Raw genomic sequence first — 25,782 nt, forward strand, 5'->3', positions numbered from 1 at the left:
ATAGTTTAGAACACTTCTTTTTTTTTTAAATTACTTTTTAAACGAGATTTAAATAATGCTTGCAGAAGTTAATAGCTTAGGTTTTAAGAGTCAGATAAATGGGCATTTGAATATTAGCTGTGTTATGTAACATCTGTGAACCCTGGATAAGTTACTTAGATATTCTCGTCCTCAGTGCCCTTATGTACAATGTGGTAATAATCATTTTATACCTCACAGGGTTGTTTAAGGTTTGGTTTAAATATTACATAACACTGAATAAATGTCTACCATTCATTATTGATATTATTATTACTTAGAATCTAACAAGATGTATTATTTTTAAAATGGTTATCAGTTTGAAATATAAAAAGGATAAGGGAGGAATAATCAGTTAATTAATTTAAATCAAGTAGAAGAATCTCATATTTAATTCTTTAGAACTTTAAAATTATTATAAGCTGCTATAATGGCTTATTTTGTTAACAAAATAGTTGTTAGTACCAAACTAATTAGTGAATTTGGTATCTTCCAAAAAGTGGCTGAAAAGAAATCAGATATTTCATTAAATGGATATTTCATTAATTTTTTTATTTTCAACTAACTGTATTTGCTGAAAATATTCCTAGCAAGACATACATGAAGGTGGGTTTATGGTGGGAAGCATGGATTTTAGTCTTTCTTTTTTTGTGTGTGTAATTCAACCACATTCCCACCTTCTGGGCTGAAAGTGTTTCTTTTCTTTTTTCCATATCTCTAGATGAAATTTTGTTTAAAAAAAGTATTAAGGGAAGCTTCTTGGCCACTGTTTTACAAAATACTTTCTAGACACTCCAATTATAGATTCACAAATTTGTTCTTGAATTTATTTCTTGATCTTTTGTTGTTAGAATAATCTGGAAAGTCTATATAAGAAGATTTGTAAGTTTATTAATGTCATAACAAAAGTATAATTCTATTTTTTTCAAGTCAAGTAGATTGACAGAGTATTTAAAGGTTAAAGGGTGTAAGTGACAATTAAGGCCATAAATATCACTTTAACCTCCATGACATTTTACAGGCCTCAGATTTCTCTTTTCTTCTTATTTTTTTCCCCAAGGCAGTCACATTGGAGTATTTTCCATGTGACCTGTGAACATGAATCTATAGAAGGATTCAAATGTTATCAAAGGGATTCAACCATGGAGTTTTGAATGGGGTCCCATTTCCTCAAATAATTAAGGGGTACATTGCATTCGGCATTTGCAAACTGCAGCACCATTTTGGTTGGCTTTCTTATTAATCGGTTTCTTACATATTAGAGAGTGAGGAAGCACTGGTCACTGGCAGTAAGAATACTTTCAGGTGGTAGGAAGGGAGAGGTGAAACAAAGGGTAAAAGCTATTGCAGCTGAACCTAACAAATCAAACTGTTTCTAGGACTCCAGTCTGTGTTTCACACCATTTCCTCAATTTTACCTTTTCATACTCCTTTTAAACTTGGTCTCCCTCACTTCTTTATTCTCTCTCTTCCACTGAGACCCAATTATATATAGACTCAACCAGTTATAAGAGAAAGTATAAATAAGCAACAAAAGTAACATTTAATGAAATAGATGGTTTTATGTATCAGATATTTTGATGAACAGGTTCTGTGATTAAAAAATATTTTAAGTACTAAAAGCACAAGAATACACAGGGACACAAAATAACAACAATAAACATAATCCCAGCTGGACCCAGTGGTTCCTGCCTTTTCTCAGTGATTCCAGTACTTTGGGAGGCCAAGGGAGGTAGATCACTTGAGCTCAGGAGTTTAAGACCAGCCTGGGCAACACAGCAAGACTTTGTCTCTGGTTTTTTTTTTTTTTTTTTTTTTTTAATTAGCTAGGCATGGTGCCTACCATCTGTAGTCCCTGCTACTTGGGAGGCTGAAGTGGGTGGATCACTTAAGCCCATGAAGTCAGGGCTACAGTGAGCTGTGATGGGGCTACTGTACTTCAGCCTGGGCAACAGAGTGAAACCCTGTCTCAAAAGAGAAAAAAAAAAATACTTCCCCCAAAACATCATAAAGGATTGCCCCTGCATCAGTAAACTCAGTAGTACAGTGTGCTCAATTACTATGTCTATTAATTTCTTATTAAACAAAATATGAATAAAAGTAAAGCAAATAAAGACTGTATGGCTTAGAAGGGGGAAACGTGTTCAGCTCTTCCCCGTTAGTTATTCTGGGCAGTTCAGCTGTGTGTGCTTTGAGAATTTCTGGAATTCTGTATCCTGAGTTGTCAATACTGGTTGTCCTTCTCAAGAAGGATTACTGTTAGACTTGCTAGTAGCTTGTAAATGTGGAGATGGACGTTCATCTATCCTCTATAATGAAGTAATCAGGAAGCAAATCATAGGTATGACTAGGAAGGCTGGCCTCTCCTGGAAGCTCCTGAAAGTAATCAGGTTGGGTGTTTTCGATACAAATACTAGTGTAATGAGTAATTCCAAAATTTTGCTAAGATCTATAAGAGAAAGCTGTAAAGAAGAGTATTAGACATGCTTTCAGAGCCTTAGTTCTCAAGCGTGGCTGCACATCAGAACTGCTTGGGAAAAATCTCAAACAACTGTTGCCTGAGTCCCTCCCTAGAGATTCTGGCTTTATTGGTATGTGGTGCAGTCTGGGAATCAGAATTTTAAAAGCACCTTGGGTAATTGCAATGTGCAGTCCAGATAGAGAACCATTCATCTTCTTTTTTTTTTTTTTTTTTTTTTTTTTTTTTTTTTTTTTTGAGACGGAGTCTCTCTCGCTCTGTCGCCAGGCTGGAGTGCAGTGGTGCCATCTCGGCTCACCGCAACCTCCGCCTCCCAGGTTCAAGCAATTCCCCTGACTCAGCCTCCTGAGTGTAGCTGAGACTACAGGTGCACACCACCATGCCTAGCTAACTTTTGTATTTTTAGTAGAGATGGCATATTAGCCAGGATGTGATAGAGAACCACTGATCTATGGGAAAAGGCAGCTAGCTGGGAAGAGGGTGCTAAGCCCTTGTGACCAGTGTAGTGCAACAACCAGTAGCATCTGACTCCCTTGGGGCTTGCTAGAAATGTAGCAGCTCAGATCTCACATCAGACTAGGAATAAAAATATGCATTTGAACAAGACCCTGAGTGTTCCTACGTACACGAAATTTTAAGAAGCATTAAAGGCACCCAAGCCCACAGGAGTACCTGGACATTTAGATGAAGGTTGTAATTAAAGGTATCTTCCTAGCCCGAATTGTCTCCATTTAATGAAGCAGAGTTCAATCTTAACTTCATTTTACTAGTATGCCTCCCTAATGGAAGGAGATAGTTCTTTATTGCTATGTATTAAGTTGGATTTCAAATGAAAATTGGACTTCTTCAACAATCTAATATAATTTCTTTGAGTAGGAAGAAAGCTTTTCCCATTCTAGTTCCCATAAATAACGGTTCTCAACTCCTGCTGCATGTTTAGATCCACTCAGGGAGCTTTTAAAATATACTTGTCCCACATCAGGTTGATTGAATTGGAATTTCTGAGGGTGGAGCGCCAATATTGGTACTTTGTTAAATTCTTCAGTAGATTTTAGTGTGGAGCTAGTTTTGAGAACAATTATGGATGAACTCTGTTTATTGACTCCAATATATCACTGCTTCATTTAATCCAAATATAATGCAGTTAGTCATTTGGGCTTCCTCAAAGACTATTATAAATTATTTCAACTAATAATGTACCAACCTGTATTATAAGATCAGTTAAATATTTCGTGTATTGTAAGTTGGTGTTCATTTTAGTTTATACCTATTTTGTAGGAAAGAGTTGATAATTTATATTAATAAAGAAAGTAATGTCAAGCATACAAAATAGTAATACCCCAATAATATGAATATTTTACTTTATGAAATAAAACATTTCATTTCATAGTGTTTTTTCCTTGCCATATTTTTAGACAAGTATGAAATTAGCCTGTAATCTCTAAGTGCTTGACAGCTGAATGGTGCAGAGGTATCTTCAAGGTGTTCCTTGGCAGAAAGAAGCTGGCTGCTATTAAACATCCACAAAATATATGTAATTCAATACAATTTTCTGATTGAGAAGCAAAAATTGTATTTCAGGTGAAATAATATATGTAGATTGCATATCAGTCTTTCAACATGAGTTGAAAATGACAAGGAAATCAGATAACTGAGTAGTTGACTATACAACTTAGTTGAAGAAAAACAGGCATGTGTCTTACATAAAATGAGCAGGTTTAACTAAATGACTGCATATAACTTAGTTGAAGAGAAACAGGCATGTGTCCCAAAGAAAGGAGCAGGTTTAACTAAATCACTGCCAAATAATTTTTTTTTAATTCTACAAAGTGTAAGGCTGGGTGCAGTGGCTCAAGCCAGCACTTTGTAATCCCAGCACTTTGGGAGGCCGAGGCAGGTGGATCACCTGAGGTCAGGAGTTCCAGACCAGCCTGACCAATATGGTGAAACCCTGTCTCTACTAAAAATACAAAAATTAGCCAGGTGTAGTGGCGGGCACCTATAGTCCCAGCTACTCAGGAGGCTGAGGCAGAAGAATCGCTTGAACTTGGGAGGTGGAGGTTGCAGTGAGCCGAGATCACGCCACTGTACTCCAGCCTGGGTGACAGAGCGAGACTCCATCTTAAAAAAAAAAATAAAATAAAATTCTATAAAGTATAAAAAAACTGAATAATATGCACTTACAACCTTCTCTCAAATAGTCTTTCTTCTCATGCTTAAAATAAAAGCTTAAAGCATAAAATTCCACTGCAAATTGAACGAGTTATCCCCAAGTAAGTTACCTATTTAGTTCCTTAGGTTTTCTACATATCAAAAAACATTTATGTGGGAGTTGTAACGAGTTGCCTAACGCATTATTTGGTGTAAGACATGTATTAAGTATATTTTTGCATAATGCGGATTTTAACGGTAACTAAGATAAATATAAATATTATCAAAATCACACCAGTTTTTGATGATTCCTATGCTTCTGGCGAAGGGCTCCGTCCAGATTACTAGAATACTTTTTAAAATCTGACCTTCTATAATCAGAATAGGTCTTTGAATACTACTGACTTAAATGCTTAATTTATCTCACTAGGTAATATCAACATAAAATTCAAAAGACCTCAGGCTATAGAAGATCTTTTAAAAAAAAAACAAAAACTGTCCTCTTTTCCATTAGGCTTAGAGTCTTTCATAAGTTAAATAAGAATCTTTAATCGCCTATGAAAAAAGTCTGTAATAGTAAATTATATCTGAATATAAGAGAATCATATATTTATTATTAAGTGCTTAATATATGATGTACCATTTGATTGAGAACAATCTCATTATGTGCACACTATCAACTTTTCTCATAAATCTATCACTAAAATATTGCAATTTTATCATCTGCAAATTTTAGAAGCAAATCATAGAGGAAAATAACAATGGTTTTGGACAGTGTTGGGAGAATGTAACTATCAGTTCCATAGGTAGCTGTTTTTACTCACTGGGTGATTAGAGTTTGTTTTGTCCTTTTACAGCTTTTGAAACAAGTAGGACTGTATCTGATTCCATTTACGTTAAACCTGATGTTAAGAGTGTATAATCAAATATTTAGGAGACACAATTATGAGCCATATGGAGGATAGAGGAAATTGCTCAGGGTAGGTACTGATTCCAGACTTTTATTGTAACTACCTGTATGACCTTGGGTCAGGTATTTCACTGATGTGGGCAGATGCCCAATCTTTAAAATGTGGAGGTTTGGCTACATGTACTAGAAGTCACCTTCAATTCTTAACTCTGTGATTTAAATTCTGGTTTAGTTCTGATGTAATATGAATAATAAACAGAATAATGGATTTCAATTTTGAATTTTGATTTCAAGAATACTTACAGGTAAGGCTGGTGGTCCTGGGGGTCCGGTATCTCCCTAAAATAGATTAAAGAAAAGTTACAATTACCACTAGTCCCTTTTTGCACATTATTTATACATTTCTAGGTGGATAGAAGTAATATATAGGGATAAATCTTGAAAATAGAAAAATAGAATTTCATCCTGATAAAAGTCTCTGCATAAAGAAAATATATCATATCCCTCTTCGCTTGCATACTCCGTGCTTTTTGCAACAGCAGGACTTGTTTTGAAAGCTAAAATAATCTAATTTTCTATTCTTTTGTCTACTAATCCAAAATTAGAAATAATATATTTTCAAGTATGTTTACTTGCCAATGGAGCAGCTGGGAAGTGTCATGGCGATAGACAATTTGTCTGACAAAGTTAGTATGAGGATCAGCAGAAATAATAAGTGGATCTCCCCATTTCATGCCTCCCAGCTGCAAGAAGCAGTCCCATGGCCTCTTCTAAAGCTCTGCTGAATTGGCATTGCATTTGCCACCAACTGTAAGAGGCTTTGCCTATATTTATGTATTTTTGAACACTAAAATTGCTTTGCTGATCTATGTGAATACAAATTTCCAGGTGGATATATCAACAAACCATTCAACATCTTTAAAAAATTGTTCATCTAAAAGTTCGCTATTTTCCAATTTCTATGTCACCTTCATGCTTTACTTTCCCAGGAACTTTATTTATTTCATAAGAACTCTCAAACATTAAAGACCAAACATCCTTTCCATGGTTCTTATTTAGGTGCACATTATGGAGGCCATGTACTATATAGCATGGGGTACCAGGGTGCTGTAGTCAGTCTCACAGCGATTATCTTTAGGACTTTCTCCTTTCTCAATATAGCCAACTTAAAAGTTAAAACTTAGCATTGTGTATTGTTTTTGGAACAATTGAATTAAAATAGCCAACAGTTGCTAAGGGAACACTGATGTGACTTAAATCAGTCACTGGGAACTCATTTGCAGGATCACCTTTAACACAGAGATAAATATTGAAGATAGACAAGGATTTCTAAACGTGCTAAAAATGGAGAACAAAATACATTGCAAAACACATATACATACAATTTTCATCAAATTGGGATCACCCAACTACTTTATTCAAAACAATCCTTGCTTTTTACTATTTCTTAATTTCCTTTTCAAGATCGTTGCCAACATGTCATTATGAAATAACTTATTTTATGAGAAAAAGTGGCAGAAAATGGAATAGTTAGATTAAGACTGAGATACAAAATTAGCTTATTTCCAAAAGCCACTTGCCTCACCATTATGGCAGCAGCTCAGTGTTATTGGCAAAGGTTTCCAATACAGGTCACACTTGCTAATTTGATGATTGAATACCTAATGCTGTTAAGCAAGGGTGAGAAAAGGGAAATCTTATAAATACAAGTTAATGTCAACTAGCAATTGTGCATTAAGTCTTTTCAAACTAATCAAATGAACAAAAAGGCTATTCTTATTCAGATGCTATTAATGTAACAGCCTTTGGTTAATTTTAAAATGCTTTTAGGAGATAAACAGTATCAATGAGAAGTCACTGTACAGGTTGGCAGAGTTTTCTTAAAGAAAGGTTGGGCTTGGCTGGGTAAACACAATACCTTTTCTCCTTTTGGGCCAGGTAGACCACGAGGACCCAAGTCACCTTTCAAACCCTGTAGAAAGAATATAACCAATACACAGTTCACAGAAAGCTTTAATTTCTAACAAGTCGTTGGTAACAAAATAAATCATAATTTACTGAACTTCCAAATCCCATTCTTCCTTTTGTGGTATAGAGAGAAACAGAGACAACTGGCACTAAAATGATAAGCAACATCTGTGCCGTGGTGGGCACAGATACATTAAATCAGCGCGAGTCCTCAATACTGCATATTTGTGCAACTTTGCTTCCTGCTAAAATTACATTAATTCACCATCTGGGAGAATATCATTTAGATCTATATGAGCTTTTAAGTATCCACTTTGGATTAAATTTGTGGATGTTGTAAATACCTCTGATTTAGCATTGATTTGGCCTTTGTTAAGCTTGCCAAAAAAATTCAAGAGTAAAATCAAAAACATTTTTATGTCTCTATCAAGAAATCTAATTGTGAGGGGAAAAGGAATGAAAGATGTATTCTTTTGCTGTAATACAACTGGAGCTAAAATGTAATCTCTTGCCTGTTTTAAAGTATGTTCTAGTTCTCTAATTCCCATCTTTTATACCTGGATTTATAAAGATGTCAAATGAAACTATATATGACATAGACAGAATATCAGATAAATATTTTCACAAGTCCTCTGGACTGTTGGATGTTTTAATGGGCATTTAGTTGATCTGACTAAGCAATGACAGCTTTTGAGACTACCACAATAGATTGTACCGGAGGAGATCAGCTTTACAGCTGCATGAATTCACAGTGCACATAGAAAGTTAGACATATCCTGACTACATAGTAAATAGAAAAAAAATCTTCTTTTTTCCTTAGTTTAACACACTGGATGAAGGAAAAACAATAATAGAAAAAAGAAGTATTCTGAAGCCACACAATGCACAGTAAGTCTAAGTGTCTTACTGTTCCCAGCTGAAAGACCCAGCTATTACTGCCCTGACATTTCGTAGTGAATAAATAATGCCAAATGCCATCACCTGTACTCAACATAGATTCCAGTGATGAAGTGAAAGAAACAAAAGAAAATTGGACACTTAAAATAATTCCTGTTGCAGACAGTGTGTGAAAATTGTGGTATTATACTTTAACAAAAACATTTTTAATGGATGAAAACAATATCTAATTGGCCAAAAAACCTTCCAGTTGCATAAATGCCTTCATGTATAAAACTCATAGTTATGATATTTTTCCATCATTACCTTGGAATATTTATAGAAAAGGATGAGTGAAAATTAAATGATGTTCGAGATGTGATGCAGTATTATTATTTACAATATCCATTTCTTCCTAAATCAAGCAACACATACTCTGTTTATACATGTTTCCAGAGTAGAACTTGGAAACAGAACATTGTAAACACTTGAGAGAAGAAATTTGCCATTTCTGTGAATAGATTTATTATTAATGCACTTGTTCTTTCATTTACCTATTCAATAAACATTTATTATATACCTTGTGTGAAGCTGCTTCTGGCCTTTAGACCTGTACTGGTAGCCACAAGCCACATGTAGTTTTTGAACTCTTGAAATGTGACTACTCTGAATTGAGTTGTACTGTGAGTATAAAACACTATTAGATTTACAATATTTGGTAAAAGAAAAAAATGTAAAATATCTCACTAATAATTTTAAATTATTATATGCTTACATGACAATAGTTGGATATATTGAATTAAACAAAATGTATTATTAAAAGTATTTTCTCCTGTCCCTTTTTACTTTTCTTAATTTGACTACTATAAAAAAATAATATATTTGCATTCATCTTAAATTTGTAGCTCTCATTATATTTCTATTGATTACTACTACTTTAGAGATACAGAAAAGAACAAGAAATTAATGAAGATTCTCTCCATCACCAAACTTTAGTCAGGGTTCTCCGAGCCCTCTTCTCAACTAGACCTAGACTGTGGCTCCCATCCTGTCTTTGGTCTGTCCAACTCAATTATAGCAAGAATCTTGCTAAGCATGTTTAGAGAGAACCTCTCACACTTAAAATCTGTTCTCCATTCCTTACTTTTGAGGATATCGAGTTCTTCATCCCCTACCTTGATGTCTAAGTTTGGCCTGTCTTCAGCAAGAATATTCTTAGATCAGTTTGGTAAGAATCACCCTACCCTTGATGTCTCCTCTTAGTAATTTTCTATCCAGTGACTTCCTTCCCTCTACTCATTGACTATAAATCCCGACTTGTCCTTGTTGTAGTTACAGTTGAACCTGATCTGTCTCCCTTATTGCAATTCTCCTATTGCAATAGTCTGGAATAAAATGTCTTCCTTATCACTTTTTAAAAACAAGTGTCAATAAGTTTTTTATTCAACTAGGTAAAGGTCCCTATCCTCAAGGAACTCATGTAATAAGAGGAGAGTGGCTGACAATAAACAGGTCAATAGGCTGAATGTGATAAAAGTGAAAGAGGAGAGAGGCTACTTCAGGTGGGGTGTCAGAAATGGCCCTTGTGTGGTGGTGACATTTGCTGTTTCAGAAGGATCCTAGCAAAGATATGGAATCATTCTGTGTCCATCGACAGATGAATGGATAAAGAAAAGGTGCTATATATACACAACAGAGTACTATTCAGCAATAAGAAAACAAAGTCCTGTCGTTTACAGCAACATGGATGGAACTGAAAGTCATTATATTAAGTGAAGTAAGCTAGGCACAAAAAGACAAATATTCCATGTTCTTACATGTGGGAGCAAAAAAATTTGAATACATGGAGGTAGAAAGTATAGAAATAGATAACAAAGACTGGAAAGGGTGAGTGAGGGGGAGAGGGAAAATGAAAAGAAGTGGGTAAAAAGATACAAGCATACAGTAAGACAGAAGGAATAAATTCAATGTTTGATAGCAGAGTAGGATCAGTATACTTTAAAAAAATGTATTGCACTCAGAAAATGGACAACCTAAGCACCCTAACTTGTATTATATATGTGTAAAAAAATTCTTACGTACCTCATGAATTTGCACACATTAAAAAAAAGGATCCGGCCATGCAATGATCTGGGAATATGTATGGGGCAGAGGGAACAAGAAGCACAGAGGTCACCAAGACAAAAGGAGGGTCATGAGCACATAGGTAAGGAGTAGAGGATTAAGTCAAGGCTTGCCAGGGGTCATGGTACATAAATAATTGCAGGCCATGATGAGGAAAATGGGTTTTGTTCTACATGCAATGGGAAGCCACTTAAGTGTTTTAAGCAGGAAAATAACATGATGTGAATATGTTTACAAAAATTCCCACAAACCACTTTGGCAGCAACATGAAACACAGATTATGGGCATCAAGAGTGTGAGCAGAAAAGGGGCTATGACAGCTTTTCCAGGAAAGAGAGCAGGATGGCCGGGACAGGGTTGTGCCAGTGGAGATGATGAGAAGTGGTCAGAGTTGGCACATGCTGGAAGCAAGACTGGCAGATATGCCAAAAACGAGGAGAAGGAAAGTCTCCAGGCTGGTTTGCATTTGGCTTAAGTAACTGGCTAGGAAGTTACGCCATTCACTGAGCAAAGAAATCTATTAAAAAGAGGTTATCTCTTCTTGCTTGTGTAAAACTATGCAGAGAAAAGACAAACATGAAAAAACAAATTACTGATAAAAACCTTGAGTATCCATTTACTCAACAAATATTATTGAACATCTGCAAACATATAAGACTAAATTATATACTCCTTATAAATGTGTAAGTGTGAAACATAATTTTTAAGAATGGAAGGAAATATTGGGTACAACATTTAGAAAAATGGTTAACCCTGGAGTGTAGGACAGTATACGATGAACCACACAGGGAGATTCCAAGTGGAGGATGACGTCTTAGTTTTCACACTGAGTTCTGGGTACACTGGTGTTCTCATTATAACTATGATTTATAACCATCATATATGTTATATATATTATTTTGTAGGTATAGAATAATACATTTAAAAATTTAAAGATTAATTCCAACAAGTTAATCCCAGTTGTAATTTCTAGGGAAGCAATGTATTGGCGGTTGAATCAGGTAACTCTCCCTGGTTCAAACAACTATGGGCAGGGAGGAGGTGAAGGGATGATGTAGCCAATTACAAGTTGATGTGAATATTGAGTATTGTCATTGAAGTATATAGCAGGTATGACAAAAGCATTTCACAGACGTCTAATTCTAGTGGAGGTGTCTAAGACTTCACAGATACGGATTTCAGGAGAGTCAGAAGAGGAACTGCCTTTTATGTATAATCATGGGTAAGTTGGGTAAGCTTTCCTATAAAACAGGTGTAATAAGTAATAGTTTTCTTGAAGGGTTGTTCTGAGAACCATATGTTGTAGAGACATTTAGCACATGGTAGGCACTTAATAAATGTTGTTTTTACTTTTCAAGTTCAAGTTTAAGGGATAACTGATAGTTCTTTCTTGTTCAGCTTTATACCACTTTGATGGATATGTAACAACTGTGCTTTAACTCACATAGGATAAAATGCAATTGAGAAGTACTGCATTTGTCAAGCTTCTACTTTTATGACCATTAAAGTGGGCCCATGTAACTCACATCTTCCTGTGACAAAGTACAATGTTGTTAAGGCCATGGCGTTGTAATAGCATCTGAGAAACACATCAGTAATGCTTTTCTCAAATGCAATTTTTCTCCTCGTGTCACAGTGGTGCTCCTATCACTGGTTATTGAGTGCTAGGGAGAAAGGACACAGCACCCACCATAGGCATAAAAAGCCGAAAGGAACAGACTCTGAATTCAATATTGAGTAAGATGGGTATCTGTTATGAAGGTTCTCAATAAAATTCATGTACATAAAGATTCTCGAAAGCATAGCAGTTGATTCTACATGTAATATGGAGGCAGAAACTGTTATCTAAAGGCAAGACAAGAGCTGAAGAGCAGTATTACAACTAGAATTATAAAAGCAGGTAGACTATAAAATTAATTTTTGTTGGAGTACCTACTACTACTCATGGGTTATCACATCTTTAAAAATCAGAAGATAATATAAAATATTATTTGTTAAAAATTGTTAACCCATCAATTAATTCTTTTCACAAGCTTTCTATGACTTAATGTTATTCCCTAGCAATATCAACAACTGTTGCCAGCTGATATCTCTGGTTTTGTGATTTCAATATTTTTGCATTCTCTAGTACAGATTGCATTGGTATAAGGAGATTAACATGATTATTTTAGAAACATCAGATGCTGTAATTCTAATAAGGGATATTTAAAAGACCATAATATAAATTCAGAAAAAGAGACAACTCAACAATTAAGTCTACTTTTCTAAGATTGTATAACGCCACAGAAACAAATAAATAAAAAGATGTGCCTATTAGAGCTAAATGTGTTTTATTTAACCCGATTTCTAATAATAGCAAATGTTTATATAGTTCTTGCTTTATGTTGGACACTGTTCTAAATGCTTTCTGTATGACAGTCCCTTTAATCTTCACAAAAAATCCATGAGGTAATTTTGGGGCACAGAGAGTGATAACCCCAAAGTGTGGTGCTTTGGCATGCTGAGTGCTTTTAAATTAAAAGGAAATGAAAGGCCTTAGAAACTGCCTCAGATCCAAGAATTTTCTAACCTTCTCTTGTTTCTCCTCCAACCCCTCCTCAAGCACAGGGAGGAGCTCTCTCTGGAAGTTTCTTTATCAGACTAAGTAATCTTCTTCCAAAGAAAAGCAATTGTCTTAAAACCCCCTTCCTAGGAATCTAACAGAATAACCAGGAAAACTAATTTCTGGAGAAGAGAATAAACTAAAAGTTGTCACCATGCTCAGACAGAATCTTAGTCTATTCTTCTGAGGGCAGCTCTGAGAGACTACCTGGGAGTCTTTATCTGCAAAACAAGACAACTTTTGTTCACAGTGCAGGTGCAGCCCTCACCTTTCTGTAACTTGTCCATAAACTATTGTTAGCTCTTGGTCCCATTCAATTCTGAAAATAATTTACTACCTCTCAAAATTGCCGACATTTCCCCATCTTATTCTTTCCTATAAAGTGGGTTCTATTTAAGTTTCAACCATCTCGCCTTTCTTTGAGTCTCATATTTTTTATGGCTCCCACTGTATGCACGTTAATATATTTGTATACCTTTTCTCCTGTTAATCTGTCCATTGTCAGTTCATTTCAGCAGACTGGATCCCACAGAGGAGAAGGGAAAATTATATTTTCCCCTACAGTAAGTACTATTGAAATTATCAATGGTGCAAATAAAGAAACTGAGGCACAGAGAGGATAAGGTAATTTACCAAGTAGTACATCAGCTAGTTAGTGGCAGAGCTGGGATTTGAACCCAGATAGTCTGGCTTTAAAGGTCACAATTATAACTTTATATTATTCCCTCTCAAGTCCATTCTAAGATACTGTTGTTAAATATATCTTGTATTTGGTCACAATCAAAATTATTTAATTATACACTAGATTGTGTGTAAAGACAAGGTCATATATTTTCAAAGTTAAATTCTAGCAATTCAAATTTTTGAACATTTTAATATATGTTTTGTATGCATTATTTAAACTGGAATGGACACATGAGCATGCGTTTGTTTAGTAATACCATAGAGATCAAACAAAAGTTTAGGCATGCACACACATACACACACACACACGCACACACACACACAGTCAAGATACACTTAGAAAAATATCAGCAGATTTTTTATTGTCCCAATGACTAGGGGCTGCTACTAGCATTTAGATTAGGTTGGTGAGCTTCAAGGATGTTAAACATTCTGCTCTTGCAACAGTCTGACTTGAGAAAGAATTGTCTTGCCAAAATGCCAGCAGTGCCACACTGAGAAAGACTGAATTGCTACATACTACCCTTTAAATTAGAGTTTACACTTTCCAAAGTGAGCTGGCCCATTTTGTGAGAAAGCTGGCACAAAATAAGTTATTATAAGATACACTGACATTAACATATATATAATATGCAACAATAAAGACTATTTAAAAAGGCTGTTAAATTCACTTAGTAGAAATATTAAAGGATTCCAATATACTCTGACTTAGAAAGTAGCTGGAGTCACCTGGCTCATTGAGTTTATTTACTATACATTCTAAGATAATATTTCTGAAGTTATAATTTCCATCATGGCTTGACTTTAATTCAAATTAAAATAGCCATTATAATACCTTTCATTTTCTAAGAATGTATACCTGGGCTTATTGAAAGTCAGAGTGAACTGTCATAAATGCTGAATTACTTTAGTTTGCAGAATCAGTTTTTTTAGCATTGAAAAATAAGCAATGATGTGTGGCATGATTTGCTAGGAAAATCAGACTTTTCAGCCAAATATTTAGAGTTAAAGGCCAAATTTAGTATTTTAAAAAAGAAAGTTGCTTAATTTCTGAAGCCTTTAATTTCTTGCTTCTGAAAATAGGAATACTATCACTCCCCACTCTACCAGCCAGTTAAGCTGGGTGAGGGTCGAATTTCAAATTCCTTGTGAAAATAGTTTATGAACTATAACACAGTATTAACACTCCCCCCATCTCCAACAGTGTCATAACCAAGCAGTAGATTCTTTACTTCTAGTGATAGTAGAGGGTAAAGAGGAGAACTCTTACTGTTTTTTGTTATTTCTCCTTAGTCATGACTCCTGAATATCTTTGGTAAAATTAAGGGGAAAAAAATAACATCATCTACTTATTAGCCAAGTAACCAAGTGAGAAAAGTTAATGTGCTTTGTCATGCTTTATGGTTGTACTTAATGAGCTACATCAGACAATAACGGTGCTAAAGGAACGACCTCCTGTTATTGGGGCATGTGAAGGACTCTTCCAAGATCCCTCAAAGGGACAGACATTCACACTGCTCACTAGGCCTTTGGGCTCTCTCAGTACGTTAGTGTTACTCAGATTTGGAACTCACACAGTGGCTGCCAGAGAGTTTGGGAATATAGTAGGTCCTCAAATATATGCATACATCAATTGATTAATTAAAAAGCCCAATAACCTTACTTTTAGTCAATGTAAGAAAAAATTTCAAATCTTGAAATTAATGTGAATATATTTCAGGTTCCAACCCCTCAAATATCTTTCCAGTTTTATTCAAATATTTCAAAAAATCCTTTCTCTATATCAATTCCAATATTACCTTTATGCACTTGTAATATACTCTCTTTTGCTCCTCTATCTCAGAGAGCCCACATACATGTAGTTTGGTTATCTTTTGCAACGCTGTAATTAATCTCTTTCAACACTGCTACATTTCTCACGAGTTAATATCTTTCTCACACAGAACGGCCAACATGTTGGGCTATTTTTGAGTTTTCAACTCCAATCAAGTGCCAAATCATATGTATTTTACCTCTTTAGCGTCATTCTCTGTATCTTCCCTTCCACATCTGTTATTCTAGCTTAGACTCTAATTACTTATATTTTACTCTGTTATAATATTAATAATTGCTCAGTTTTTCAAACTAACATTCAGCAAATAGTTATTTGGAACTTACCCCAAACATGTGCTAAGTACTAGGATTCCAACACATCGTCTTTGCTTTCATGGAGAGTGTAACAGAAACAGAAAACACAGGCAAAGGCCCAAATTCTATCCATTTCAGGATCCACTGTAAAAGGAATCTTCATTTAAACAAAGTATGGGCCACACCTCCCCTTTGTTACGAGGAGAAAGGACAAGCATCCTCACATCCAGTACTTGTTATGCTCTGTCTTCACCTCTTCCTGTTTTGTTTTTCTCACTGTGCCTTACATGTAGCAGGAATTCAATAAACCTGAATGAATGCTTCAAGCCTCATCAGGCTTTTCAAATTTGTAATCTTAATAACCCTTTGCATAAAATCACAGCACATCCCAGCAATAGGGATTTTAGAATCTATCCCAAGTCCATCACTTTACAGACTCTGAGAAGTGATTTGCTCTTCTGTGACAGAACTGGAAGACAATCTGGGCCCTGGCTTTCTACTCCAGAACTCATCCCACTTCACCATGTGCCTCCAACGACAGGGGTAAGAGGTGAGGCAGTTATTCTATTTAAACATGTGTGACATTCAGTGTCCTGATATATTACAGGTGCATACATCAATTGATTAATTATATTGCATTATATTACATATATTACAGGTGGTAAAGAAGATGCAGAGACTCCCATAGCTACAAGCCTTTGGGGCTAGTGCCTATTCTCTGGTATAGAAAAACCACTTCAAAGGGAGAGAAATAAGAATGACAGTCAAACAACTATTATTTTAGTTAACATACATAAAATCATTAACTACTATTATTACTAGGGTCTTTCTTTTTTGGAAGACTCCTCACGCATGCGCGTGTGCGCGCGCACACACACACACACACACACACACACACACACACACAACTTTCTCCACAGGCCGGAAAGATTGGTCTTCAGTGTCTCTTCCATTGTAGTGATCTACAGCATACAAAACAGGTTTCCTAACACATCTAGGGCATTAGGGAGCTAGATACAGTCTCATAGTTTTTCCTTATTCTTTTATAAGTCAAGTGGCCCTTCAGGTCCTTTCTAAAACATATTTATGTAAGTGAGAAAAGGAAGCTGAGGGAAAAACTAATTCTCATTTTGGACACTTCCCCTACCAGTAAATACAACATATCTATAGTAAATGGTGAGTAAATGTAAATAAAATTACATTTCAGAGTAAAACCCACATTTGGGCCATCCTTCAAATTTTATCCTAAAATCTGGAGTGCAATTCTGGGAGGATAACTGTCTTGAGGGGAAGGGGAGAAGAAGACTGGGGTCCAAGGATATCACAGGCTATGTTATCCCTGAGGCTGCGGAACTGGTGCCATGAAGGGGAGCAATACGGATTTAGTTTCCCTTCACTTCGTCCTTCCTTCCCATCACTGAAAGTCTAACAATACAGACACCATCTATAGACTAGATGCAGACTAGGACTGAGATGAAAAGTGGACCACTGGTAAGAGCACAAGCCACGGCAGAAGATATGCAAGATGAAAAAAGACAGAAAAAGAAGACTAGAAAATTTGCAAGCAAGAAACATCAGGGAGAAAGGCCTGTTAAGGCTAAGCACAGGTAGAAAATATATAAAGCCAATGAAATGAAACTAAAGACACTGGGCCTCTACTGAGCCATGCGAAAGAACACTTTGATTCTTAATTTTGTTGGATCATGTCTGGCTCTGCCAAAAATAGGTAAATCTTAATAGCATTAAATAGCACATCTTAGTGGTAAAATGTAAACAGAGTATCAGAAAAAAGGGTTAGGCTTACATTTTCTCCATTAAGGCCAGCCAGACCTGGATCTCCTTTTTCTCCTTGTTCACCCTAAAAAAGAAACAATTTATACAATGAAAAATCTTATATCTGAAAACCTTTGCTAGCAAAAAATAAAGAGTTATGTTGTTTGGGTATTTAAAACAATATGATTACTTTGCTAAACCCTTGAAAGGCACGTTTATTAAAAACAATTCTGAGCTGTAAAACCAAAGAGAAGATTAAAAGTTCAAAGAAAAGCTGCAGCTGGGTGCAGTGGCTCACACTTGTAATCACAGCACTTTGGGAGGCCGAGGCCGGTGGATCAATTGAGGTCAGAATTTCGAGACCAGCCTGACCAACATGGTGAAACCCATCTCTACTAAAAATACAAAAAAATTAGCTAGGCATGGTGGCACGTGCCTGTAGTCCCAGATACTCGGGAGGTTGAGACAGAAGAATTGCTTGAACCTGGGAGGCGGAGGTTGCAGTGAGCCAAGATGATGCCATTGCACTCCAGCCTGGACAACACAGCAAGACTCCATCTCAAAAAAGAAAAATAAAGCACCGCATATAAATGATTAAACCATAAAAATGGAACAAGAATATTTATTTTCTTCTATAAGCAACAGAGAACTTTCTGGAAGGTGATTTGGATTGACAATATATACCAAGGATCTCAAATCCATTCATTTCATTTGGGCCAGTGATTTCACTTCTAAGAATGTATACTAATGAAATAATCAGAGATAAAATAATCAGAAATGAAAAATTCAGAGATGAAAAATTTTAGGCACTAATATGTAGAGTGTAATGCTATTTATAGTAGTAAAAAAAGAGAAGCATCCTAACTGTCCAATAATAGGAAATTGGCTAATGATATAGACAATGAATGGATTATGATGTAGCCATTAAAATCACATTTGTGAATTTTATTTTATACTAGAGAAAAAATGCTCATGATATAAAAAGCAAGATAAAATTAATACATAGACAAGCCCAGTGGTAAATGTTAACCAATATATATTTTTATGAAAGTTACAAATGTTCAAAATGGTCGCTAATACCACTGCGGATGATACATATCCATAGTGACACAGAATTTTGTTTTCTTGCCATCTGAAAAGTGTATACTTTTATTGGCCCACCCTGCATATAGTATAATTCAATTTTTGAAAATGCCTCTCTACATATCCAGCTGTCTATCTACCTACCTGCACTTAGAAACAACACTGTGAGAAAACAAACCGAAGTAGTAAAAGTGGTTAATCTAGGCATTGTGATCACAGATGATTTTTTTCCTTCACTTTACTCCTGTTTTTAAATTTTTTTCTAGTGCTAAACACATATTAGCTGTACAATCAGTAAGGTGTTTAAAAATAAAAGAATATGTATAGAAAGTACTCAACCAAGTGTATCCCTCTGTGTGTGTCTGTTTGTGTGTCTGTGAAGTTAAGTGGTAGTAATCTTTGCTTTATTCTCATCTTTATATTTTCTGTTTTTCTTCCTTCATTTTCCTACAGTGAACATTATCATTTTATGTAAATGTAAAGTAAAGAAAAGCAAGCACCTGATATTAATAGATAATACATTACAGAAATACATTTGCCCACTTTCAGTTGTCTAAGGATATGTATTATTACTGTATGGAAAGCATAGGAAATGAAGTGAAAAATAACTTAATCACTGGGACATAAGAAATGCGTACAATATACAAAACAAACAAAACTGCATACAAACATAACAAACATAACCAGTAAAAATAGGTTTAAGTTAAAATAAAGCAGAGGATTTTAAGCTAAAAATGGAAGGGTACGGAATTACTCTATAGAATTGTGCTGTCCAACACAGTAGCCATTAGCCACATGTGGCTACTAAAATTAAAAGTAAATTAAATTAAATGTAAAATTCAGTTCCTCAGTGGCCCTAGCTACATTTCAAGTGCTCAACCATGCCTACTATATTGGACTCTGCAGATCAGAACATTTCTAACATCATGGTGAATTCCATCCATTGGACATTGCTGTTGTAGAGGATGTCAAATATGACAGGAAACAAAATAAGAATTTAGAGGCTCACAAATACACAGAAGAAAATATCTTTTGAATAAGGGGATCAGAAACAATAAAGTGTTTAAATACTAACACTAAATGTGTTCAGGATAAGTTATTAGAATCAATAGAAATTTTTGACACAGAAGACACATATAATTCCACGGATATCAACATTAAGTTCCAGAATGTAACTAAAAATGGATATAGTCTTCATGCAAAAGTAATGATTCTTATAGATGGAAAGAATAAGCAACTCTACATATTAAAGAGATGTGTGCCTACAAGGAAATCTGCAACCTTGACAGTATAATAAAAGCTAAATAAAAATAATATAGAGAACAGAGTTAATATTCTGATGAAGTTTTTTCTGCATAGCAAGAGAATAACAGACGTGGCAGAAGACTAAAGAAGAAACATACTGCTTAAAATTGATTCCTAGCAAAATCTGCAATGGATTTTAAAAGCACACTTTTAACATATAAAAAATAGGTCACTGTAATCAAATAAGGTTCATTAAAATTTATTTGATTTATTATTGTTATTTTTATAAAATGCTCCATTCAATATTTACTATGTGCTCAAACCAAGGATATCCAACAATACAGTGTATCTGAATTTCCATAAAGTAGGAGTCGATGTCTCTTAAAACGTCCTTTATGTTAGAGAATAGAATATAAGTAAAGAATAAAAATATAGGCTGGATAATATTACTGTTGGTATGTAACTGGCAGAAGAATGGTGTTCAATGAATATCTATCTCCTATACATTTATCTATTGACCTATCAACTATGCATCCATCCATCTATCATCTCTCAAGGTCCCTTAATCTCAGTACTACTGACAATTCTTTGTTGTGCGGGCTGTCCTGTACACTGTAGGATGGTTAGCATCATCCTTGCTCTCTGCTCACTAAAGGCCAGTAGCCAGCCTCTCCCCTAGTCCTGGCAAATGAAAAATGTCTACAGACATTGCCAAATGTTCCTAGAGGGCAAAATTACCTCTGATTGAGAACCACTGATATATATCATGAATATATATGTAATATATTTATGATATGAAATAATACAACAGATCAAAGCAATATGCTATAATAAACAACTTGAAATGTATTAAGAACAAATGTGCAATCCTGTATTTAATTCTGGATGGATTAGAAAACCAACTTAAAAATAAAAATATTAAAGGACCCGAATAAAATATAGGTGAACTTAGATAAGAGCTCATGGTGAGTAAGGCATCTCTAAGCATGAAACCAAAAAAAGAAATTCATAAGAGAAAAAATATATATCTGACAAAATATTAATTATGAACCTGCAAGGCAAAAATACTATAAACTGAATTAAAAGACAAATAACAAATTGGGGAAAAAGATCATGTAGTGGCTTAATAGTTAACATCAATATACAAAGATATTGTGTGTTGTATTGCAATATAGTCATAAGAAAAATAATAATAGTCCAATTGGTAGTTGAGCAAAGAACACATCAGGCAATTTACCACAAGAAATGCTAGATGGCAATTAATAACATTTTAACTAATATTGATTAATCAGACTATATACTGGGACTAAAAGAGCTCTAAAGCTTCCCCATATACAATTCTATCATTCTTGAAAGAAAAGCAATAGGAGTTCTATATCCAGAAGGAAATATGTATTGACATCTATGTATTCACAAGTGTTGCATATTTAATAAATTCCAAACAATAGAAAATTGACAATAGTAACCAGCTGTTCCTTTTTTCTCCACTGAGAAGAAGATAAGTAAAAACAAAACTGCAGCATTAAAGATTTAAGCTAGAATTAAAGAAAACTTATTTGACATCAGAGGTCGTAAGAGGGTAGAATGCATTTAGATCGTTTCTTGTGTTTGAATAAGTTGAAAAGCAGAAAAGATTTAAAAACAAAACCAACAGTACATCTCTGGTGATTTCTTTAAAAATAAAATAAATCATTCTCGTCTAATAAAACTTCAATGAAATCCTAACCAAAGGAAAAAGAATGCATGGGAATTAGATTACATTTGTGATTTTCCCAATAGCCATTCTATGATAAAACTATTTCAAAAAGTACCAGAATTTAATGTTCTTCCAAACAAAACTGTAATGTCTTGTCATACAAAATATTATATTCAAGTTAAGTAGTGAACTTACTGGTTCAAATTAAGTAGTGAACTTGAATATAATATTCAAAAATATTATATATAAAATTTGAATTAGTCCATTATTATCCATAATGCAGGTAGTTATTAACATTACTAATCTTTCAGTAGATAATAGCAATAATATAATAGCTTTTATTCTGTATATCTTACTACATGCCAGGCTCTGTGCTAAGCACCTTACATAATAAGGACTTTTAATTCTAGCAGTAACCACACAAAGTGGGTAATCTCATCCCCATTTACAGATGATAAATCAGTAGCTCGGAGGATATAAATAACTTCCATATAATCAAAGAACTCCATCTATTATTCTGTTATTTCCTCGATTGCTTTGACTGCATAGGGAATTTCATAAACTGGTTCAATTTCATCTTCTACCATATGCCCCTAGGCCTACTTCAGTTTTTAGCTGAAGCTGGTGGTAGAAAACTCCTATGGGGATTTGGACGCTGTCAATATTTCACCTCAAGCTCAATCCTCCCCATTACTTTTCATTTTCTGCCTCCAGGATTTTTCTGAAGCCAGAGAGTTTGTTCAGCCCTGGCAAGTATCCTGGAAAATGGGGATAGTTAACGCTTCTAGAAATAATTCTCCAGCAAAGGGTGACAGGAATTAGTGGATTAATGTGTCAGCTTTCTGTTCTACAGAGGGATAACTTCCAGGCACATTCCACAGGCTTTCTCAGAGGGTTTCCAGTAGGACTCAGCTGCAGTTGCCCACAATGATATGTAGCTCAAAACATGCATCCTTTAATTCACTTTCCCTTGTTTCCTGACTTATTTTCCCCATTCCCTCACTCCTGTATCTTAAGCTCCCTCTCAAACCAACTACCTGTCCTCAAGTCACTGTCTCGGACCTTGTTTCAGGGGAATGAAAGTGAAGACAATGTCTATCAGCCCCCAATGCCTTCACTTGTGTCCATCCGTGATCTGTCATTCCAAGTGCTCTGTTACCACTACTCTAAACACCCTTGCTCTACTAGCTTTCTGATGGAGCCAACTCCAATGAATCAAACTGTCCACCTCTTGTTCCTAGGGAAAAAATATGCAATTGGGTAGACTGGTATTATTATAAATTCATGATCACTAACCTAATTCTAGGTCTTTAAAATGTGTCATTCCCCTCAAATCCTTGGTATTATGACTTCTGCTTTTACTCTCAAATAACCTTGCTTTCTACCAAGAAAGAAGAAGCCATCATACAAGCTTTTCCTTGATGCCATGAAATCTACAAATCCACTTATTTTAATACCATTCTTTATTCTTCTACATGGAAGAATTGTCCCTTACTGTTTAACGGTAATCCTTCAACCTGTGCTTTCAATTCCATCTTTTTCTGCTCCCTCGTGGAATTAATGATTAAAATTATGGCCCTCTTCTGAATCTTCAACCCCTTTCCCCTCACTTCTTTCTAACCACACTGAAACATGCTGTTGAATCTTCTGTTAAAACAAAATCTTGCACTTCTAACTCCTGACATTTCCAGCTTCACCTGGAAGGAAATCCTTCCTTTTTCAGATAAACTTCTTGAGCCAGGCTCCCGATACTCCTGTTTGCATTCATTATTCCCACTCACTCCCCAGTTCACTCCAGATTGACTTGTACGCTATTTGGTCCTCAAAAACTACTCATGCCAAGGTCTTGGGTGACCACCATCAGATACCTTTTAGTTTTTTTCTTCCTTAACCTATCAGAAGCATTTGATATCTTTATGACAAGCCCCCTCCTAGAAATACTTACTTGCTGAGATACTATATTTCCTTCATTTTTATTCTACCTCTGCAGCTGCATTTACTCATTTTTGTTTTTGTTAGATCCTCTAAGTGTTGCTGCTTCACAGGGATCTGTCCCAGCTTCTTATGTTTTCCCTTTCAACAAACTTTCCCTAGATGTTTTCTCTACTTTTACAGCTACAATGATCATCTATATGCTAATGAGTCTCATGTTCCTACTTCCAGCGTAGATATCTTTTTGATTGTTTAGCTAACAGTTTTATTAAGGTATGATTTACTTGCCATAATACTGATACACTGCACACGTAGAGTGCAATAGTTTTAGTAAATTTATATAGGTCTGCAACCATCACCACAACCTAAGATTAAAATATTTCCATTACCTAAAAAAGTTTCCTTGTGCCCATTTGTAGTCAACTGCTTCTCACTCTTCCAGTCCCAGAAAACCACTGACATAATTTTGTCTCTATAGTTTTGCTTTTTTCTAGAAATTTCATATAAATAGAATTATACAATATGTAGCCTTTTTTGTCTGGCTTAATTGATTCAACATTATGCTGTTGAGTTTACCCATGTTGCATGGATGAGTAGTATGTTTCTTTTTGAGTAGCATCTGTACAACTAAACTTGTTTTATTTTTATTAAGCTTGAAATATTTTCAAACTTTCTTTTTGATTCCTTCTTGGACCTACAGGGTATTGAGAATCATATTCTTTAGTTTTGAAACATTTGAAGATGTAACAGAAATTTTTTTTTCTAATATTGATGTCTAATTTAATTCCATTGTGACCAAAAACATACTTTATATAACTAGAAATAACTAGAATCCTTAAAATGTATTGAGATTCATTTAGTAATGGAGAATATAGTCTATCTTGGTAAATGATTTATATGCACTTGGAAAAATGTGTATTTTATTATTGTTGGGTGGAGTGTTCTATGAATGTCAGTTCAGATGAGCGTATTGTAGGATTATTCAAGTCTACTATATTATTGAGAGAGGAGTACTGAAATCTTTAAATATAATTGTGTTAATTGCTTCTTTCTAATTTCTATTTATTTCTAATTGCTTATTATCTTTCATTTCTGTCCGTCTCAGCTTCATGCATTTTGAAGCTGTGTTAGGTACATACACAATAATAACTGCTACATCTTCCTGCTATATTGGCCATTTTATCATTATATAAAATATCCTTTCCTGTCTCCAATAATGTCACTTGTCATAGAGTCTGTCTAATATCATTATACTCACTCCAAATTTCTTGTGGTTACTCTTTACATAGTACCTCTTTTTATATCCTTTAACTTTCAACCTATTTGTTTCTTGAATCTCATCCATACCTCTTGTAGATAATATATAGTTGGATCTTGCTTTGTAAAATCCAATCTGACATTCTTTGCCTTTTGATGTATTTATTCTGTTCACATTTAATGTAATTATTGATATGGCAAATATCCATGTGCAAAAAATTAACTTTGATACATAAATCACACCCTACACAAAACACAAAAATTAACTCAAATGAACAATAAATACAAATGTAAATTCCAAAGCTACAAAATTATAGAACAAAACATAGAAAACATTTTCTTACATTGGGTTGGGTAAAGGTTTCTATTTTGTTATTTAATTATTTCTACAAGTGTCATCATTTTTGCTCCCCTGTTCTTTCTCTCTCTCCTGCCTTCATTTTTGTTCAACAAATATTTTACCAAGCTATTTTAGTGTTTTCATAAATTTTTAGCTTTTTTGAAAATTTTAAAGTGATTCTACAATATGCATCTTTACTTTATCATAATCTACTGACTTAATTTCAGAAAACGATGGCAAATTTCAGTTTAGATGTATTTCCTCTCCATTTTCTTATATCATTGAGGTCATATATAATATATTCATACCCTATAAATCTAACAGTATAGTGTAATAGTTATTGCTTTAACATTACATATTTTTTAATTAGAAGAAAAATACAAATATAGTCACATATCTATGACTATAGAAATGCAAATATATGACATGACAAATACAATTATAGACATCTATCTAAATGTTTTAAATTTAAAAATTTGGTCGGGGCCAAGATGGCTGACTAGAAACAACGGCAATC

General features: G+C 34.7%; 1 protein-coding gene across 1 annotated transcript in view; it reads right to left on the minus strand.

The window, feature by feature from the left end:
- Positions 1-25,782, minus strand: part of COL19A1 (collagen type XIX alpha 1 chain) — a 342,793-nt gene that overhangs the window by 171,684 nt on the left and 145,327 nt on the right. Inside the window, 3 exon segments of the mRNA XM_017859765.1 lie at positions 5,862-5,897; positions 7,477-7,530; positions 17,744-17,797. Of these exon segments, the coding sequence (XP_017715254.1) occupies positions 5,862-5,897; positions 7,477-7,530; positions 17,744-17,797 (144 nt within the window).

Source organism: Rhinopithecus bieti, unplaced genomic scaffold, assembly GCF_001698545.2.
Source record: "Rhinopithecus bieti isolate Rb0 unplaced genomic scaffold, ASM169854v2 scaffold_50350, whole genome shotgun sequence".
Taxonomy (NCBI): Eukaryota; Metazoa; Chordata; class Mammalia; order Primates; family Cercopithecidae; genus Rhinopithecus; species Rhinopithecus bieti.